This window comes from Thermobia domestica, chromosome 5, assembly GCF_964235325.1.
Source record: "Thermobia domestica chromosome 5, izTheDome1.hap1.1, whole genome shotgun sequence".
NCBI lineage: Eukaryota > Metazoa > Arthropoda > Insecta > Zygentoma > Lepismatidae > Thermobia > Thermobia domestica.
The window spans coordinates 281,957,269-281,975,837 of record NC_137458.1 but is presented as its reverse complement, the minus strand read 5'-3'; the positions used below and the strand labels follow the sequence as shown (position 1 = coordinate 281,975,837).

The following is an 18,569-nucleotide window of genomic DNA, read 5'->3' as shown; positions in this document are numbered from 1 at the left end:
GGGCGGATTCAGGACGGAGTTCTGGGGGGCGGAGGGTTGTAATACTGGTACTTAGAGCTACTTTTAAGGGCGTCAAACTCGGGGATGGGTTTTATTTATATATCAAATAAAAAAAGTTTCCACTTCTGGGGGGGGGGCGATCGGGGATCCGCCCCTGTCTCAAAGCAAGAACCATTGAAAATTATGTGAGTTTTTGGTTTTTGAGTTGTTGTTGTTTTTTAAATAATAATTTGAAAAGTGTAAATTTAAGTGAGATTAAAGGGTAATATATGAATTGTCGATAGTCTCGTAAATTTTAATACAAGTGTTGTCTCAGATCTCGAAGAATTCTTTCTCTTTTCGTCTCGATTCTCGAGAAAGCTTTTTGTCTTTTAGACCCATTTGTAGTCTAAATGCTGTATTTATTGAAAATGTAGACCCTGTTTTTTCTTCTTAATTTTATCTAGAAGCTATTAGAATCCTTGTGCGTTACTATAGGCCAACGAAGGGTGTCATATAACAACATATAACGCCTATTTATTATTTGAGTATATTATGTAATGATTTGCGATCTTTAAACGTTGACCTTCGTACAATCATATTATCTATATATACAGTAGTTTTTTTTTTTTTAACAAATGCCATGACTCATGTAACACTTCAACAATGTTTGTGATCTAATTCCTGGGCAAACTAGTATTGGTCATTGAGACTCGAAAAAATTCTCGTTTCGTGTTCAAAACGAGACAAGAATTGTCATGTGTCTCGTCTCGTCTCGTCTCGAATTTGATAACGTACCTCTCGTCTCCTGGGCAATACTATTTAAATATTACTAATTATTGAATTTCACCAGGCTTTCAACCATTTTTTTTAATTTAGTGAATAATATAGTTTAAAGAAATATACAAACACAAATATGAAAAGTGAACCCAGTATATAAAAATCTGAAAAGTGAACCCACAAATATAGTCAGGCCCGTATTTACGGGGGCAAGGGGGCCCGGACCCCCCTAAACTTTGGCTGGCCCCCATAAAATTTCACGGTAGGCTTGCAAATGAACTATAATATGGTTATGAAATATAATATGATTGGGTCGGCCCCCCCTAACTTCTACCGGGCCCCCCTAAATTTTTGGGCTGGCCCGGTACTGCATATAGTATATGCAAAATGCTATTAGAAAATGCAAGAACTAGTAACGCCTTCGAGTTTTTTTTTGTTATAGAACAGAAATCTTTACGCAGACACCCAAATTATTTCTGTTTTACATGGAAAGTTTTAAGGTGAGTTAACGAAGCAATAATCAATCAACAGATGGCAGCACGTATTCCCTATCTTTTGAATGTATTTTGAAGGGAGCGACAGTATTCACAATAATTGAATCAACTTCAAATAATGAATATTCAAACTTTATGGAAAGACAAGTGCAATCAATAATCAGAGAATAATCCGTGTAATTTTGCATATGTTGTTTCTCTTATTGTTCAAACAAACAATGTATAATAAATAAAACAAAATAATAAAAAGTCCTGTGATTATTCTCTAATTATTAATTCAATTTGTCTTTGAATATCTTTATCTCTTGAAGTTGATTCAATTATTGTGATTATTTTCTCTTTGAATATTTGTCTCTTAGTTGATTCAATTTTGTGAATATCTTCTTTTCAGTAAAATACATTGCAAAGATAGGAAATACTTGCTGCCACGCCCTTATCTTAAAAGCAACAATTAATTTACGTACTAATATTTTTAATAAGTTTTAAATGGTTTACTTCCAAAATTATCTTATTGTTGATTGTTACTGAGATATTTAGTACCAAATAAACTGGAGAAACAATAGTGAGGACTCGTGTCTTATAACCACATTTGTGGTTTTAAAAGGAATGTCACAGCCGTATTAGCCATGTCGACAACTGCACTAGAAATTGTTATAAGATAATGAAATTGTATTAAACATATAGGTTTGCACTAAAAGACGTGGTCACGACTGAAGCCGGAACCAAAATGGTGCAGGCATATAACCCGAAATCACCCGTGTTAAACAATAGTGTTATACAGTAAAATTATTGTAAAGGAGAAAAATAGGAACGCCATTGATGTCTGTTGTCCACACACTTTAAAGTTTATATCCAAAATAAAAGAATCTAAAAAAAACAGCATTTATATTAACTAAAACATTGTATTAAACAGGAATTCGAGACAGATTTTTATACCCTGACGCCATATTGCCTCGAATCACCTAGTGGAGACTCTAAAATGGAGTTATTACACTTAGAATAATAGAGCGTTCGACTTAAATTCGCTATTAGAATAATTGTTCTATTATTTATTCGGGTAACAAATAATTGTACGAACAGTCATTCGCAGCGGCGCAAATCTGGCTTTAGCATTGGGGGGGGGACAGGTAAGACCACTCCCATTATCGTTTTATTTCCTAAGCGATGTTCAAAATATTTATGAAGTTGAAAAACAATGCTGTGGAGGATCAGGGGAGCAGAGTTGTCTTCAACATTGGGAGGCGGGCAGAGACTTATTCTAGGGGGACATCAATTTCATCTCACTTTCCTTTGTGGCAATCGGACGCAAATCATGACGTTTCTTCCCAAAAATACATTTCAAATCGGATCATTGGGGGGACAGTTCCCTTCAGTTCCAAGATTGGAGGGGACATGTCCCCCTCATCCCCCCGGGATTTGCGCCAGTGGTCATTCGAATTTTGGTAAGGCATATTCCAATAACAGCATACAATATAATTGAATAAAGAATAATTCAATACTTAATAGAATAATTTTAACAGCAATACTAAGAAATACTAATATAATATCTGACTTAATTTTCAGTTCAGCGTCCCTTCCAGCAGCGAGGCTATGTGAAACGTTAATCTACATCTTAAAGTAGAATCCGAACCACATAAACTCCCGCCAGGAATCGAACCCGGATCTCCCATGCCAAAGGCGCATACGCTAACCGCTTAGCCACGAGGGAGCTCAATATAATATCTGAAGTCATAAGCAAAGGAAGAAATATTAGATTAAGTAATGGTATTTAAAATTATTGTCCAATTCAATGAATATAATGTAGGTCTAAGGATAGTACATAGAAATATTTTTGTACGCATTTATTTATTGTATATATGTATGTATGTATATGTATTATATCAAAATAGCAAAAATATTCTAATTCTTGTACTAAATAATAATAATAATAATAATAATAATAATAATAATAATAATAATAATAATAATAATAATAATAATAATTATTATTATTATTATTATTATTATTATTATTATTATTATTATTATTATTATTATTATTATTATTATTATTATTATTCTAAGAATTATTACTAATATTGTTATTACTGGATAAAATAAGTCCTCGTGGTTAACACGCTAGCTTATAAAAGAATGATTATTATAACATATATCATGATTGTTTATACAGTTAGAAATATTGTGTTTGTTGTCGCTGTCGTTGTCACGCAACTGGTTTTTATTCGAATTAATGTAATTCACGAAAAAAGTGTAGTAAGACAGTAAATAATTTGTTGTAGATATTAATCAGCAATACAAATATAATATTTGACTTCACGATTGAGTGTACTCTTTTAGCTCTTAGTATTTTGCTAATTTAATAATAATAGTAACAGTATGTCTTAAGAATTACTTTAATAAAATTGATATCCTTTTATTTTATTCTTTCGACTGAAGTTTGAAACAAGAGATAAAATTAAAATTTGAAGAAACATAAATATTTTACTAGATAGAAAGTATTATGAAGTTCTGTAGTAGTACTATCATTAATTAAAATTTAGAGAAATGTAAGTATTTTACTACTCAGAAGATATTATAAGTTCTTGAGTAATATTGTTTTTAATTAAAATTTAGAGAAATGTAAGTATTTTACTAGTTAGAAGGTATTATGAAGTTCTTGAGTAATATTGTTTTTTTACTAAAATTTAGAGAAATGTAAGTATTTTACTAGTTAGAAGGTACTATGGAGTTCTAGAGTAATATTGTTTTTAATTAAACTTTAGAGAAATGTATTTTACTAGTTAGAAGGTATTATGAAATTCTGTAGTAGTATTATCATTAATTAAAATTTAGAGAAATGTAAGTATTTTACTAGTTAGAAGGTATTATGAAGTTCTTGAACAATATTGTTTTTACTTAAAATTTAGAGAAATGTAAGTATTTTACTAGTTAGAAGGTATTATGAAGTTCCAGAGTAATATTGTTTTTAATTAAACTTTAGAAAAATGTATTTTACTAGTTACAAGGTATTATCAAATTCTGTAGTAATACTATCATTAATTAAAATTTAGAGAAATATAAGTATTTTACTGTTTAGAATTTACTATGAAGTTCTTGAGTAATATTGTTTTTTTATTAAAATTTAGAGAAATGTAAGTATTTTACTATTTAGAAGGTATTATGAAGTTCCTGAATAATATAGTTTGTAATTAAAATTTAGAGAAAGATAATATTTTACTAGTTAGAAGGTATTATGAAGTTCTTGAGTAATATTGTTTTTTACTGAAATTTAGAGAAATGTAAGTATTTTACTACTTAGAAGGTACCGGTATTATGGAGTTCCAGAGTAATATTGTTTTTAATTAAACCTTAGAGAAATGTATTTTACTAGTTAGAAGGTATTATGAAATTCTGTAGTAGTATTATCATTAATTAAAATTTAGAGAAATGTAAGTATTTTACTAGTTAGAAGGTATTATGAAGTTCTTGAGTAATATTGTTTTATATTAAAATTTAGAGAAATGTAAGTATTTTAGTATTTAGAATTTACTATGGAGTTCTTGAGTAATATTGATTTTTATTAAAATTTAGAGAAATATAAGTATTTTACTATTGAGAATTTACTATGAAGTTCTTGAGTAATATTGATTTTTATTAAAATTTAGACAATATAAGTATTTTACTATTTAGAATTTACTATGAATTTCTTGAGTAATATTGTTTTTTTTATTAAAATTTAGGGAAATGTAAGTATTTTACTATTTAGAAGGTATTATGAAGTTCTTGAGTAATATTATTTTTTATTAAAATTTAGAGAAATGTAAGTATTTTACTAGTTAGAAGGTATTATGAAGTTCCAGAGTAATATTGTTTTTAATTAAACTTTAGAGAAATGTATTTTACTAGTTAGAAGGTATTATGAAATTCTGTAGTAGTATTATCTCTAAGTAAAATTTAGAGAAATGTAAGTATTTTACTATTAGAAGATATGAAGTTCTTTAGTAGTATTGTTTTTGATTAAAATTTAGAGAACATTAAGTGTTTTACTAGCAGGGAGTAGTACTTTGAAAAAAAAAACCTGAAATTTGGAGAAACATATTAGTAAGTGTTTGCTAGTTAGAAGAACTAGCATTTTTATCAATTATATTTGGAGGAAGATAGGTATTCTATTAGCTAGAAAGTATTATGAAATGTTGTAGTAACATTGTTTAAAATGTTGTTTACAACTAGAAATTACACCATGATAATTTTATGGCTTATAATTATCATGATGTATGAACTGGAAATAATATAGACCCAATTTAAGACTTTAGCAATACTCTTTAGTTAAGGTCGCGCTACTTTCTTCAAATGTTGCTTTTAAAATTTTGCAGTTACTGAGATATTAACAGAATATATAATGTTTATATTACGGACAAGGCTATATTCAGAAAAATGTTAGACGTAGTTAAGAGAGATTGATGTCTTTTTTTTAAAAAAAAAAATAAGAAAAGAAAAGAAAGAAAGAAAATACAAATAGAAACACTGGTTAGAGAGGGTTACTTTGTCCGCTCTGAAATTCAGAATTTCGGGACTTAAAAATAATTATTACCTTTAAATAAATTAAGCCATTTGCTTACACTCGTCCAATGTTTGAATCAAAATACAGACACAGTCTGTTTTGCCAAATGCACTGGAATTGATCGTAACCATAAGAAATTAACTTAGCTCTCGGCAATCATCTGGTGGAACAGAGGCAAAATTTCAATTTTGGATAGGAGGACAGGGTAGCTCACTGATAGATCGCTTACCTCTGGTGTGAGGGGTCACTGGTACGATCCCAGGTCATATGAGTTTGTGGTGGACAACATCGTGGTCGTGGGCTTCAGCGAGTTTCTCCCATTTCCTTCCACTTTTTTATTTCACCATTTTTTTTATTATCATTCACTTTTAATTACACAACCGTTTCGTTTAGCCTACAGAACATACTTGTGGGATGTTAAACTGATTTTTTTCTTTTGGTTTTCACTTCTGTTTGAAATGGTAAGCTACAAGACTTTAAATCTGGAATTTCCAATTTGCGAAGTAAGAACGCAATCTACCCCCTTCCCATAATACAGAGTGTTCAAAAAAAATTTAGACGCTTTACTAGGAGTGATCATATGTATTGTAGTAGCACTCGTGTTGATGGCGTTACCTATTGTTTTTTTGAGGAAGGCTAGGCCCCATAGACAGACCTGAACTCTCCGAAAATATGCTGCAAAATAGTCTTTTTCAAGGATCTTTGGTGAGGTCACCATAACTTTTTCGAATTTTATTGAATTATTTAAACATATTGAAAAACAACAAAATTATAGGAAGTGAGCCAGGTCATATCTACAAAACGCTATGATATTGACTAATAATTGTTTTTAACACCTTCCGCATAGTTATTAATTTTAGTGAATTATTTAAACACAATGGAAAACAACAAGCATATAGGTCTAGGAAGTGAGCCAGATAGTATCTATAAAACGCTATGATATGAACTAATAATTGTTTCCAATACCCTCCGTATAGTGTATAAATTTGTGTGCCAAACAATTTGTCATACGCTGGGCACCCAAATTCTATAAGAGAAAGTTCGTAAAAAATATGAGTTCATTTTAATAGCATTTTGTGTAGATACTGACTGACTCATTTTTTTAAACTTTTGATGTTATTCATTTTCTTTAAGTGTTTCAATAAATTTCAAAAATTGCAGGATCAGCTAAAGAAAGAACATTAAACCCAACAATAATAAATTGTACAGATAGAGACAGAGTTGATAATTTTATTTTCAATTAGAATATACTCTCGAAAGTTTTAGGTTTGTTTATCATCTGAGACAATACGTTAATTTTATTTTAGAAAATAAAATTTCTAATTTGAAAACTGTATGGTGAATCCATATTGTTTTATTCATAGATAATCACAGCAAATTAGATATGAGAATTTGTTTTTGTCATTAGGCTGAATAGGATGATAATCTGTATTCTTTATATTTCCATGAAATAATAATAATTCGGAAATCAATCAATAATTTTACGAACTGAAACGGAATTCAAATTATTTCAGCAAGAAATTCCTATTCTTAGCCCACACCCTCTCAGAGCTTAATTTTCTGTGTATAATCACATATTATACTGCACTTGTTGCAAAACAAATAGTGACCAAAGTTTCAACACACACTGTATATTAAACTATAATGTATTACAGTTTCGGATATCTACCATACCTTTCGTCAGACACTATATAGACACTAGAGTGTGTGTATAGTGTCTGATGAAGGTTATGGTAGATATTCGAAACTGTAACACATTATAGTTTAAAATACCGTGTTGAAGTTTTGGTCAGTATTTCTTTCGTTAGACATCTACAATATCTAATCCAAAGCCATGGATAGTGTTATTATGCACTTGTTGCAATTAAAAGGCAACCTGATTACAAATTCACAGCTAAGAAACATGATTTTGATTATATCTTCAAACTGGTTTGCTTTCAGGAAAAATATTAACAAGATATTGTTTTAATGAAATAAGCAAACAAAAATTCTATAGGTATTGCTGAATAGATAGTTTATTTCAATTTTATTTCTGTTATATATTTAGGTAACAAATTTAAAAAAATCTCTGCTTTGAGTTCAGTACGTAACCAAATTATAATGACATTTACTGAATATTTTACTAAAAATTTTGCCATCCGATTTTCATCAGTTTAAACTATATCTGGTCAGTTTAAACTATATTTGTTCTTTGTGGTGTTGATTAACTATATATTATTCTAAGAGCTAAGAGAGAAATGGTCAAACCATCTAAATAGGACTGGTTTAAAGCATATTCGTTGACATTTCATTATCGGATGACGTATATTGTCCGAATATCAAGTATCAAATATGACCCATTGTCCAATCCCGTTAACCAGGTATCCATCACCCTAAAACAATATCCATGGATGACCATTTTAAGTCACCTTTGCAAAATTATTATTATTATTATTATTATTATTATTATTATTATTATTATTATTATTATTATTATTATTATTATTATTATTATTATTATTATTATTATTCATTTGTTACACTCACTTATGGCTTTCTATAAATGCCTGACTTGGGACAGATTTTTGAAAGTTATGATGAATGTTAGACATAATGTCGGTTTATTCACTAATTTTGAATCTCAAAACACACACACACTGCGACAAAAGTCACCTAACTCTTTTATCTTCAATCGTAACTCGAAAAAATAGGTAACTTTTTTTCAATATTCTTTCCTTCTAAGGTGTTGTTTTCGACTCTGTTACAAATGAAACAGATATTGGTATAGCATGAAAGAATAATTTTGATTTTTTATGTACCTATATGCATAGCCCTATAACTACAATGAATTTAACTGAACACACTTCACGTTTTGTAAGTAGCAGTTTAATAATAATAATAATAATAATAATAATAATAATAATAATAATAATAATAATAATAATAATAATAGGTTTAGAGTGAAATTTATCACATTAATGAAACTCTCCAAATTACGCATAGCAAATTTAAGTTCATGTTTGAAGTTATTATTATTATTATTATTATTATAAATGCATGATAATTACGCTTATATATATATATATTTACTACTGCTTTCTTTGTATTTTTCACCTTGTAATAGACATTGCATGTTTTTGATATTTTTTAAACCAATATTTTATTTCATTTTACCTATTTTTGTATGATCAGTTGTATGTTATGTCTATCTGCAGGCGCCCTATGCTTGTGTAAACCCTTCTTTTTCTTTTCTTTTTTGGGACACTTGTGGCTGTAATGCTGTTTGTTCCCAATCAACATTTCAAACATTATTATTATTATTATTATTATTATTATTATTATTATTATTATTATTATTATTATTATTATTATTATTATTATTATTATTATATTAAAATTGAAAATTATAGATTGTTGTACCTCACATTTTGGTAACAAATAAATATTACAAAACATGATATAGAGGCATTTTAGCTTATTGATGGAACAATCAGCTCTGGCAGAAAAGTTCCCTGTTCGATCTCAAACTATGAATTTTGGTGAACGGGTTTTCTCAGGTTTCTTCTCAGTTCTTTTGTTACTGTTCACATACCCTTATGTGTAACCTTTCTTCTACATTAGTGACATTGAGTCTTTTCTTCTTCTTCTTCTTTTTTCTTTTCTTTTTTCTTTTCTTTTTTTTTTTTTTTTTTTTTTTTAGTTTCTACGTAGTTACCCTAACGATATTCAAGCGTGTACCCTCAGATTTAAGTTATATTTAATTCAAATCATAGGTGACTATGCCAAAAAAAGTCTTTCATAATTAGTGGACCTCCGTGAATCAAATTTAGGTACTCAATTTTGTTATTTAATTTCATAATTTATAAATAAGATGTGAGATAATTCATAACATACAAATAATTTCATGGACAATATATGTACTCAGCATGTAGAATGTATGTTGTATGTTTATAACATAAAGAAAGGTTTGTAATTTATTGTTGTTGATATTTCTACCTACGTTTAAACTACTATTAATACGCAGATATCAAAATTTACAGGTGAAGGATCCGAACTTTGCCTTAAAAATAAAAAGGGGCCCGCAGCTGTGAAGTAATTGGAAACCACTGGTATATTATAATGATAATGTATTATTTATAAAATTTACGTTCCTCTTAAGAATCATCGCGTACCCCAGGTTGAATACCCTGCAATGTTAAAGTTGTGATCTCTTAAAAACTTTTTTTTTTAACAAGAATTTTAGGAATAATAAAAAAAGGGTCAAAAAATTGCAATCTTGGTCAAAAATTAGTTTTTGGATCAGGGGCCACAAAATTTTTGAACGACCCCTAAATCGAGTTATCGTGTTTTCTACGGAACAAGCACATCATACTGAATTAAGCGTTAGTTTGGGCTTGGCTACACTATATGTAGTTCTCCAGATATAACGCACCCCCAGAATAAGACTATCATAACTCAAAATAGCTTTTAAATTGTTATCAATTTTTAATGTGTAATAATTTCAATTTGTATGTATTTAAGAAAGGTTTTCTCTTCACTAATTAATACTATACATATTGAAATAACGTTATAATTCTCAAAAGTATTGAAGGTAATCAAGTTCCTTTAGATACAATAATTTTGTTTGGCTTAACTTGCAAAATTGACATTTTAGATTTAAGACAGTTTTATAGGCGTACAAGATTTTTGATTGAAATATAATTGAAACAAAAATTTTGTGGTTTATCTTTTGACCCTTAATTTTTTTTAAAAAAATAATTGTGATTATAATAAACAAAGAAATAGTTTTAATCTTGATACATGTTGTTCCTCTCATATACAATTTTCACTTAATATATCACGGGAGTAGACCTACATGGACATTAATTTGTATGTAAACTAATTGTACCTTAAAATACAAACGTATTACGAAATAAATTGTTTCTTTGACAGCAAACACTTTTACAATTTGGGGGGATACTCAAATATTGACTGCCACTTATTCTTTTCTTTTCGTTTTTTTAAAAATGGAAATTAAGATGCAAAAATTCCTTGACACGTCACACAAAAATGACGGATGATCGTAAAACGTCGCCGCGAGGCATTATGATGCAAAGATCGAGGTCAAATCTTTGTCTACGTTGGCGAACTCTTCCAAGAGAAAGAAAGAATTTGCGAACTTCTCACCAGAAAGTTTCAAGACAAAAATAATAATAATAGAAAAATGAGACTTACCTTCCGTTTTTGGTGACAATCATTTCGTTCGTTAAACTCTGAAATTTGGTCCATAATTCGCGGTCGTCTAACGTCACCGTCAAATCTTTCTCGGTTGGGTCTCCTTTGATGCGGCATGCGCTCACGTCGAGATCCACCGCGGATAAAATATGAGATGCCATCTTACATTTCACACTAACACTCAACAACTGATGCACGTTCGTTGACGAGGTCCAGCTAAACCGCCCACCGCAAACCGAGATCCTGGCGGCGATTGGTGCGGCTTTGCCTTTTGACTTGAGCTGGTTCCCGCCTCCTGAGGGGATCGAGAGGGCTCGACACCTCGCTGTCTGCCGCTCCCAATCCACCAACAGAAGAGGGAAGAAACTTTATAAAAAGGGTGGAAAATACAATCATCAAACTATAAATCTCACCTTTGAAGATATTTTTTCTTTCCTCATGAATACTTGGTAGCCGTGAATTCTTTGATAGATTCCACTGTCGGATATACTATTGTCGTACGGCTAAAAAAAACGTATACATGCGCGCGCATTGTCTCTTTTTCAATACGTATGATCACAATTATAATTTTCCCATATCTTACCGTACAAAGCTTCCATGTTCAAGTGGCGTGAATGGAAAAAAGAGGCGTGCCTCACACAAAACGAGAATAAATAAATAATAAGTCTGTCATTATTTTTTTGATGTTTAGAAAAAGAAAGAAAAAACACGCTTACTGAACGAACTATCACAAAATGAGTGAGACTTAGTCTAAAAAGAACTAAAATTTAAGAACAATAGTGCAGCTAACTGTCCTAAAAGCTATGGTTAGATCAGGTATAATACGTTGAACAAGAGAGCTGTAAACGGCAAGTAAAATAGAGCTTAATAAGATGGACGTGTCCCGCTAAAGAAGGATTCTAATTCAGCATTTCTCACCAGCGGGTGAAAATTGCGGGTGTTGATGCTTTGACTTTGTAAAGCAAACTCCACTCTAATGTAAACAATGCCGAGTAGGATTTAATGATACATGTATATACATACAGTAGCTTGTTCTTATGCATCTGTGCACACAATTTCTTCTCTGTATTAGATAAAGCGATGTCGTACGTACAGTACATAGCATTATCTCTCTAAGAAAGTTTTTTTTTTTTTTAAACAAAATATAATCTGAATTTTTAAATGTAATTTGTGATTGGAATATTTTGATTAACTGTCAATGGAATATTTCATGCAAGGAAAACAAAGATTTACACGTTTATATTCAATACAGTGAAACCTCTTAATAACGGACAGCCATGGGACGTAATGATTTGCCTGCAAATAAAACGTGTTCATTACAGAAAGGTTAAATAAATTTAGGTAACGCACAGGTTTCCTGCAGTATGCAGGAAATTAATTCGGTTATAAACGTAAATATAGACTACTCTCGAAATATTATATTAGATCTTCAAATTACTGGAGGAATAATGAGGAAATCTCCTTATGTAAAATAAATAAAAATATCGCTGGAGCATGTGTTTATAGCCTATGGGTGTATTTTGCAAAATATAATGCTTGTGTGTTTATTATCTTTTCCAGTACAAGTCATCTCTCTCTCTCCTTCTCTCCCTCTCTCCCTTCCCCCCTCTCTCTCGTATAAGCTCCTTACTTCGCTAATTGAGTGTATTAAAAGTGAGCTCCCTTGTGGCTGTTAGCGGTTAGCGTACGCGCCTTTGACGTGAAAGATTCGGATTCGATTCCCGGCGGAAGCTCATGTGTTTCGAATACAACGTTAAGCTGTAGATTCACAAGTCTCATATAGCCTTGCTGCTGAAAGGGACGCTAAATTGATAATCAAAATCAAATTACCGTAAATACGCGCGTAATTTTCGCCCTCGCATAATTTTCGCATCCCAATTTTGAAGGGCATTTTCTGTATATTTTATTTTCCTCGCGTAATTTGCGCACGCGGAAACTTTTTGTGAAACAGCATTTTTCCAGGAATCAATTACGGTAGCTAATGAACAATAGGCAACGCAGCAAAGCCATTGTTGTAAGGTAAAAAACCACACGACTTTTTAATCAATATTTTAATGTTATTTTTCTACAAATTTAGAATTAGTTGTTTGTTGTCAATTCTTGCTACAAAGAAAATGTGTACTAGTATTTTCGTGTTATTTTGACTGGGGAAAAAATTAGATGATGTTCCCTGATGTGGCTAATTTTTTTCCCCGCATAATTTACGCACCCTTGTTTCAAAACAACTTTTTTCGTCTGAAAAAGTGCGAAAATTACGCGAGTAAATGCGGTAAATCAAAAGTAAAGGTAACCTATTATAAGAATCTGCAACATTATTTTCAAAATACTGAAAACGTATATACAGAATTAACCAATCATGACGGTTTATTTATTTCTTGAGAGAACGCCATAATTACTGATATTAACTACTGTATTTTTCTAAGTGTCCAATAGTGTTGCAAGCGATAGATATAGCAAAACAAAACAATTATCCTAAATACTTAATTTAAACAATTCCATTCTTCGCTCAGCACAAAACTATAAATTGTGGTAAAGAACCAAAATGTTACTAATGATCTTGTAGATCAACCTTCTAATTTCAAACAATTAAATTAATTCATTAAACTTGTCAACTAACACGGTACATCTTGACTCAGAAATTCGACGCGTATCTTCTAACTCAAAACCATTAACGGTTACTAGGCAGCAATTAGGCCAATTCCTATATGTAAGTAAGTTTATTAAAAAGTAAAACATTGAATTAGATCAGAAAGAATTGAAGCGTTTGGAGGGTAAATGTGTTATGTTACATTTTTTGAAACTTTGCATTCTAGCGGTTCATGCACATGTTATATGTTAATCATGCTACGTAACACATTATCTAGTGAATCCTCGTCAGGGTGGAGATATTTAGAAACGACAAAGGCGGTAGCTTGACGGACAAAGTTGTGAAAGTTAATTTTTCCGACATATTGAATTTGGTACATAACACCTTTATCCTCCAAACGGGTCAATTATCACAGCTATGCTGCAACTAAAATGGCACAGACAGATCTACAGGCCCAAATGAAATAGATATAATTGTTTATATTACATGTCAATCGTAACACTAAATATAATGAATCTAAAATAAATATAATTAAATTATGATTAAATATAGGCCTACTCATAAAGAGACAATCAATATGAAAAGTATTCAATAAGAGTGTAAGTAACAAAGTTGAAATAATAATAAATTAAAAAAAAAAAAAAATAGTGAATTGGATGGTCGCTATGTTAGCATGCTGTGTATCAATGTTCTCAAACACCACAATAACAAATAAAGTTGTCGAATTTTGTTTTTCATATTTATTTTAGAAGCAAGTTTCCACGATACAATACATTTTGATCAACAGGGATGAACATCTTCCTTTGTGTATATCTTCCTTTGTATTTTAAAATTTATAGGCCTATCTTAAATTGGAGGAAATTAAACAACTTATGGAGAAATGTTCAATCTATGGAGTTTTAAAACCGTAAGTATTTCCGGACATAACGACCGAGTAAAACAAATTTCCAATATATTTGCATAAGGGTAAGTTCTTTAGGAAGGAAAAGCCTCTTCATTCAAAGTCTGCATACAAACCATACAGGGGCGTCATTTAGGGAGGAAGGAGGGGGCAATTGCCCCCCCCAAGAGTTTGAGGAACGCATATACTTTAATCAATTGTATACTAATATACTAGTACAAAACATGAAAGTCTTATGTCGGTGGTGCTTTTGCCCACCCCCAAGCGAAGTCTGAAAAGACGCCCCTGAAACCATATCGCTCTGTCAGGAAGAAAAACTATTACTAAAGACAGGAAGGTTTAAAATACTTACTGGGTGAGTCAAAATGATATTCCCGACTTCGTTAATTTATTATTCGAACGGTAATGACCTGTACTTGCCAACATATATTTTCATGAATATAATCTCATTTTTTTTTTCTCTTTCTATTGCAGAGGCGTAGTTAGGTAGACGTCCATAAGGAGACAGTTTAGTAGAGCTTAGCAATATGGATTGTATATGCAGGCAAAAGGTGTTCTGTGTGCTTGAAATGGCCACTAAGATCCCCAGACCTCAACCCCATTTGATTTCCTCCTCTGGGATTTCATTAAAGACCGCATATTTGTGCCACCACTTGCTACAACTGTGGTTGAATTGCGTGAGCGTATCACTGCAGCTGTGTCCGATATCGACCCTGACATGCTAGAATGAGTTTGGCAGGACTTAATTATAGACTAGATGTGTATCGTATAACTCATGGATCGCATATTGAATATTTATAATATGTTAAAAAAAAAAACTTTATAAATTGGTCAATCAGTGTGTATAATCTCTACTTACATACGTGTTATAAAAAGCAAAAAAACTAGTCACTGAAATCGAGAACATCATCTTGACTCACCCTGTATATTCTACTTGCGATTTATGTTAGAACTTCGTTAATCTTGAATGTATTTTTATACAGAATAATCTTACTATAACATACTTGTTGTAGTGATTTTCCGTCCTTCGTATGATTTTTCTTTAAAAATAGTCATTATCACAAATAAATATACAACGTATGACCGTTGATGAACTCATTCAATCTTCTTGAAACTTAGTACAGTGGCAAATCTTTAGGGATGCGCACGAGACAAGATTTGAGATTGTCTCGTCTCAAAAATGTGCTGTAAAAGTGATGTCTCGACTCGAAAAACATATATTTTTCTATTGGAAGAGCTGTGTCTGTACTCGAATTTTGTCAGGAAAATTCTGTCTCGACTCGACTCGAGCGCATCCCTACAAATCTTGTTCTGCATAGTACGTATGTGTGTGTAGATCTGGTAGATCTTTGGTTCCTGATAGTCTTGCCCGAGAGACGAAAAATTTCTCGTCCATTAAACGAAGTGAGTGTCGAAGTGAGAAGTACCTTTTTTAAATGTGAGACGAGATACAAAACATGACAATCCCAGTCCAGGGGTTCTCAACCTTTTACACTGACATACCATCAAAGGATTACCTCCATAAGTCGTACGTACCAACAACAGCGGCTCGCACACCACCAGTGGTACGTGTACCATAGGTTGAGAAACTCTGATCCCAGTCTCGTTTTCGGTACCGTACGAGATGAGAAATTTGTCGAGTCTCATAATAAACAACGTTAGTTCATCCAAATCTTCGTTCTTAAACATTGTTTTTTTTAGTGTTACATAATTCATACTACAAAAACAATAAATTGATAGAGTGATTGTACGAACACAAAGAACACTTAAGGAATGTTTTAAAGAAATAAAATGAAATGAAATCTTTGAGTTTAACATTCGACGATTATGCCCTTTAGGCTAAGGGAGACGGATGATTAAGGCAAGTGTAAGGTCTATGATGATGGAAGGATTAATGGAATGAGAGTGTGGGAGGAAACAGGAGTACCCCCTAGAAAACCTACGAACACGATGTTGTCTAGCACAAGCTTACTTGGTCGAGGATCGAACCAGGGGCCTCACCCACTGAGAGGTAAGCGCTCTACCACTGAGCTACCGCGTCCCTCAAAGTTTAAAGGGGCGGAAATCTTTACATAATACACTCCAATAATAAGATATAGATTTCATGTTGTTATAGCACACTCTACGTAGACCTCTCGTGCCCGGAAGGATTCTAATAATTTTTAGGTGGAATTAAGAGCGTTATACTAAAAATAATACAAAATTTACCATTTTTCTTGTTTATTCATAAGTGAAAGAAGATAATGAAATGCAACTTACCACAATCATAGATAATGTTATTCTACAACAGCAAATATGAACCTGAAGGATTTTCAGTGTTGCCATCCATATAAATTACAGTATTGCAAGAAAAACCAACGCCCCTAAAATCTAAGTTAAAACAGTGACTAGAGGAACGATCTCAACTGTATTTGGTTAGGTATCATGTTGTTTTGGTTTCTTGTGAACTTCTTTTTAAATAACATTATTATTTAGTTTTAATAGCTGTTTGTTAAAACTATTTTGTTTATTACAAACTAAACACAACTATTATTTAAAAAGTAGTTCACAGGAAACCAAAACAATATGATACGTAACCAAATGCAATTAAGTTCATTCCTCTACTCGCTGCCTAAACTTAGATTTTAGGGGCGTTGTTTTTTCTGGCAACACTGTAATTTCTATGGATGGCAACACTGAAAAATCTTCAGGTTCATATTTTCTGTTGTGGAATAACATTATCTATAATTGTGGTAAGTTGCATTTCATTATCTTCTTTCGATTATGACAAACAAGTAAAAGAAAAATGGTAAATTTTGTATTATTTTTAGTAAGGCAGGATCTTAAGAAAAGAAATCAGGACATAAATTTTGTACATTAATTTACATATCAAAACGAGGAAATTTTCGAGTCGAAATGAGATAAGACTACTACAAAATTTGCGAGACAAGAGGAGAAAACCTTATTTCTCGTCTCGTCTGATCTCGTGGGTAAAACACTAGTTCTTGAATGTGGTCCATCAAGGTTTGATTCTGGACTTGGTGAAATTTTCGAAAAAAAAAAAAAAAAAAAAACAGAAACACAGCAAATTTCTATGTTTTCCATTGTTCAAGTTTTGCTTTTTATAGACTTAACATGCAACAGTTTCACCAACTATCCACTTTGGATTTTTATAAGTTGGCGAAACTGTTACATTTTAATAATTTTTACAATAAATATATTGTTTTGCTCAGCAAGTTTTTAAAATCAAATTTAAGAAATTTTTCAAAACGTTCTCAGCTAGACTCATTCCATCTTTAGCTAACTTAATATCTTGACCTGCTCAGGATGCAGGTGAAATATTTTCCTCTATAGATATTTGGTTCCCGAGTTATGAACCAACAATGCTTGGGGTATTAATTTGAGCCATAAAAAAAGTAAATAATTTAGATATATTGTAAATTAGTTATATTGTAAACGCACTGTGTACTTACAATCAAGTCATGCTAAAATCATTGAAGTACCATTTTTCCCGCAACTAGGGAACTAACTATAGTGCTACCAAAATGTCTTGAGCCGTGGCAAAAATGCGAACTAAAGCTCACACCCTCACACACCCACGCGTTTAGCCAATAGGGTTCAGCTGTTGCTAAGCGAGAGAGCGGATGACGAAAGGGAGTGAAATTTCTTCAGCCGACAGCAGCGCTTGGAACGGAAGACTAGGTGTCAAGTCAATGTGGTATATCTTTAGTAAAAAATTATATATATCAAACACGTCAAGCATAAAGATTGAACATGGTTCCCAACTTGTTTTGAATGACGACACATTTTACTCAATGTCTACGACATTGCGACACATTTGCTTGATTTTTTAAAATTAATAATAATATACCTAGGTAAATCATAACAGTAAACCACACAGAAAAAAATCATATGTGGCATACGTAAAAACGTAGGTTACATGTGTGTAAATCCTGTAGTTTTTGGACTTAACGTATAGCAAACTTATAACTGAAAAAGTATATTTTATACGCACTTTCTGTATGTGTTCCGAATAAACGTACTTTCCTTACGAAAGAAAGGACTGTAGTCTATATAGGCGGTCAGGATCTCACTTACAGATGAACATAGCTGACG

The 18,569-nt window shown here is 31.6% G+C and overlaps 1 protein-coding gene across 1 annotated transcript in view; it reads right to left on the bottom strand.

The window, feature by feature from the left end:
- LOC145686662 (T-box transcription factor T-like) overlaps positions 1–11,260 on the bottom strand; it is a 136,376-nt gene extending 125,116 nt beyond the window's left edge. The window contains exon 1 of the mRNA XM_081760156.1: positions 10,987–11,260. Coding sequence (XP_081616282.1) covers positions 10,987–11,147 — 161 coding nt within the window. The 5' untranslated portion in view covers positions 11,148–11,260. The remainder of the gene's footprint in view (positions 1–10,986) is intronic.
- Positions 11,261–18,569: the final 7,309 nt, after the last annotated feature.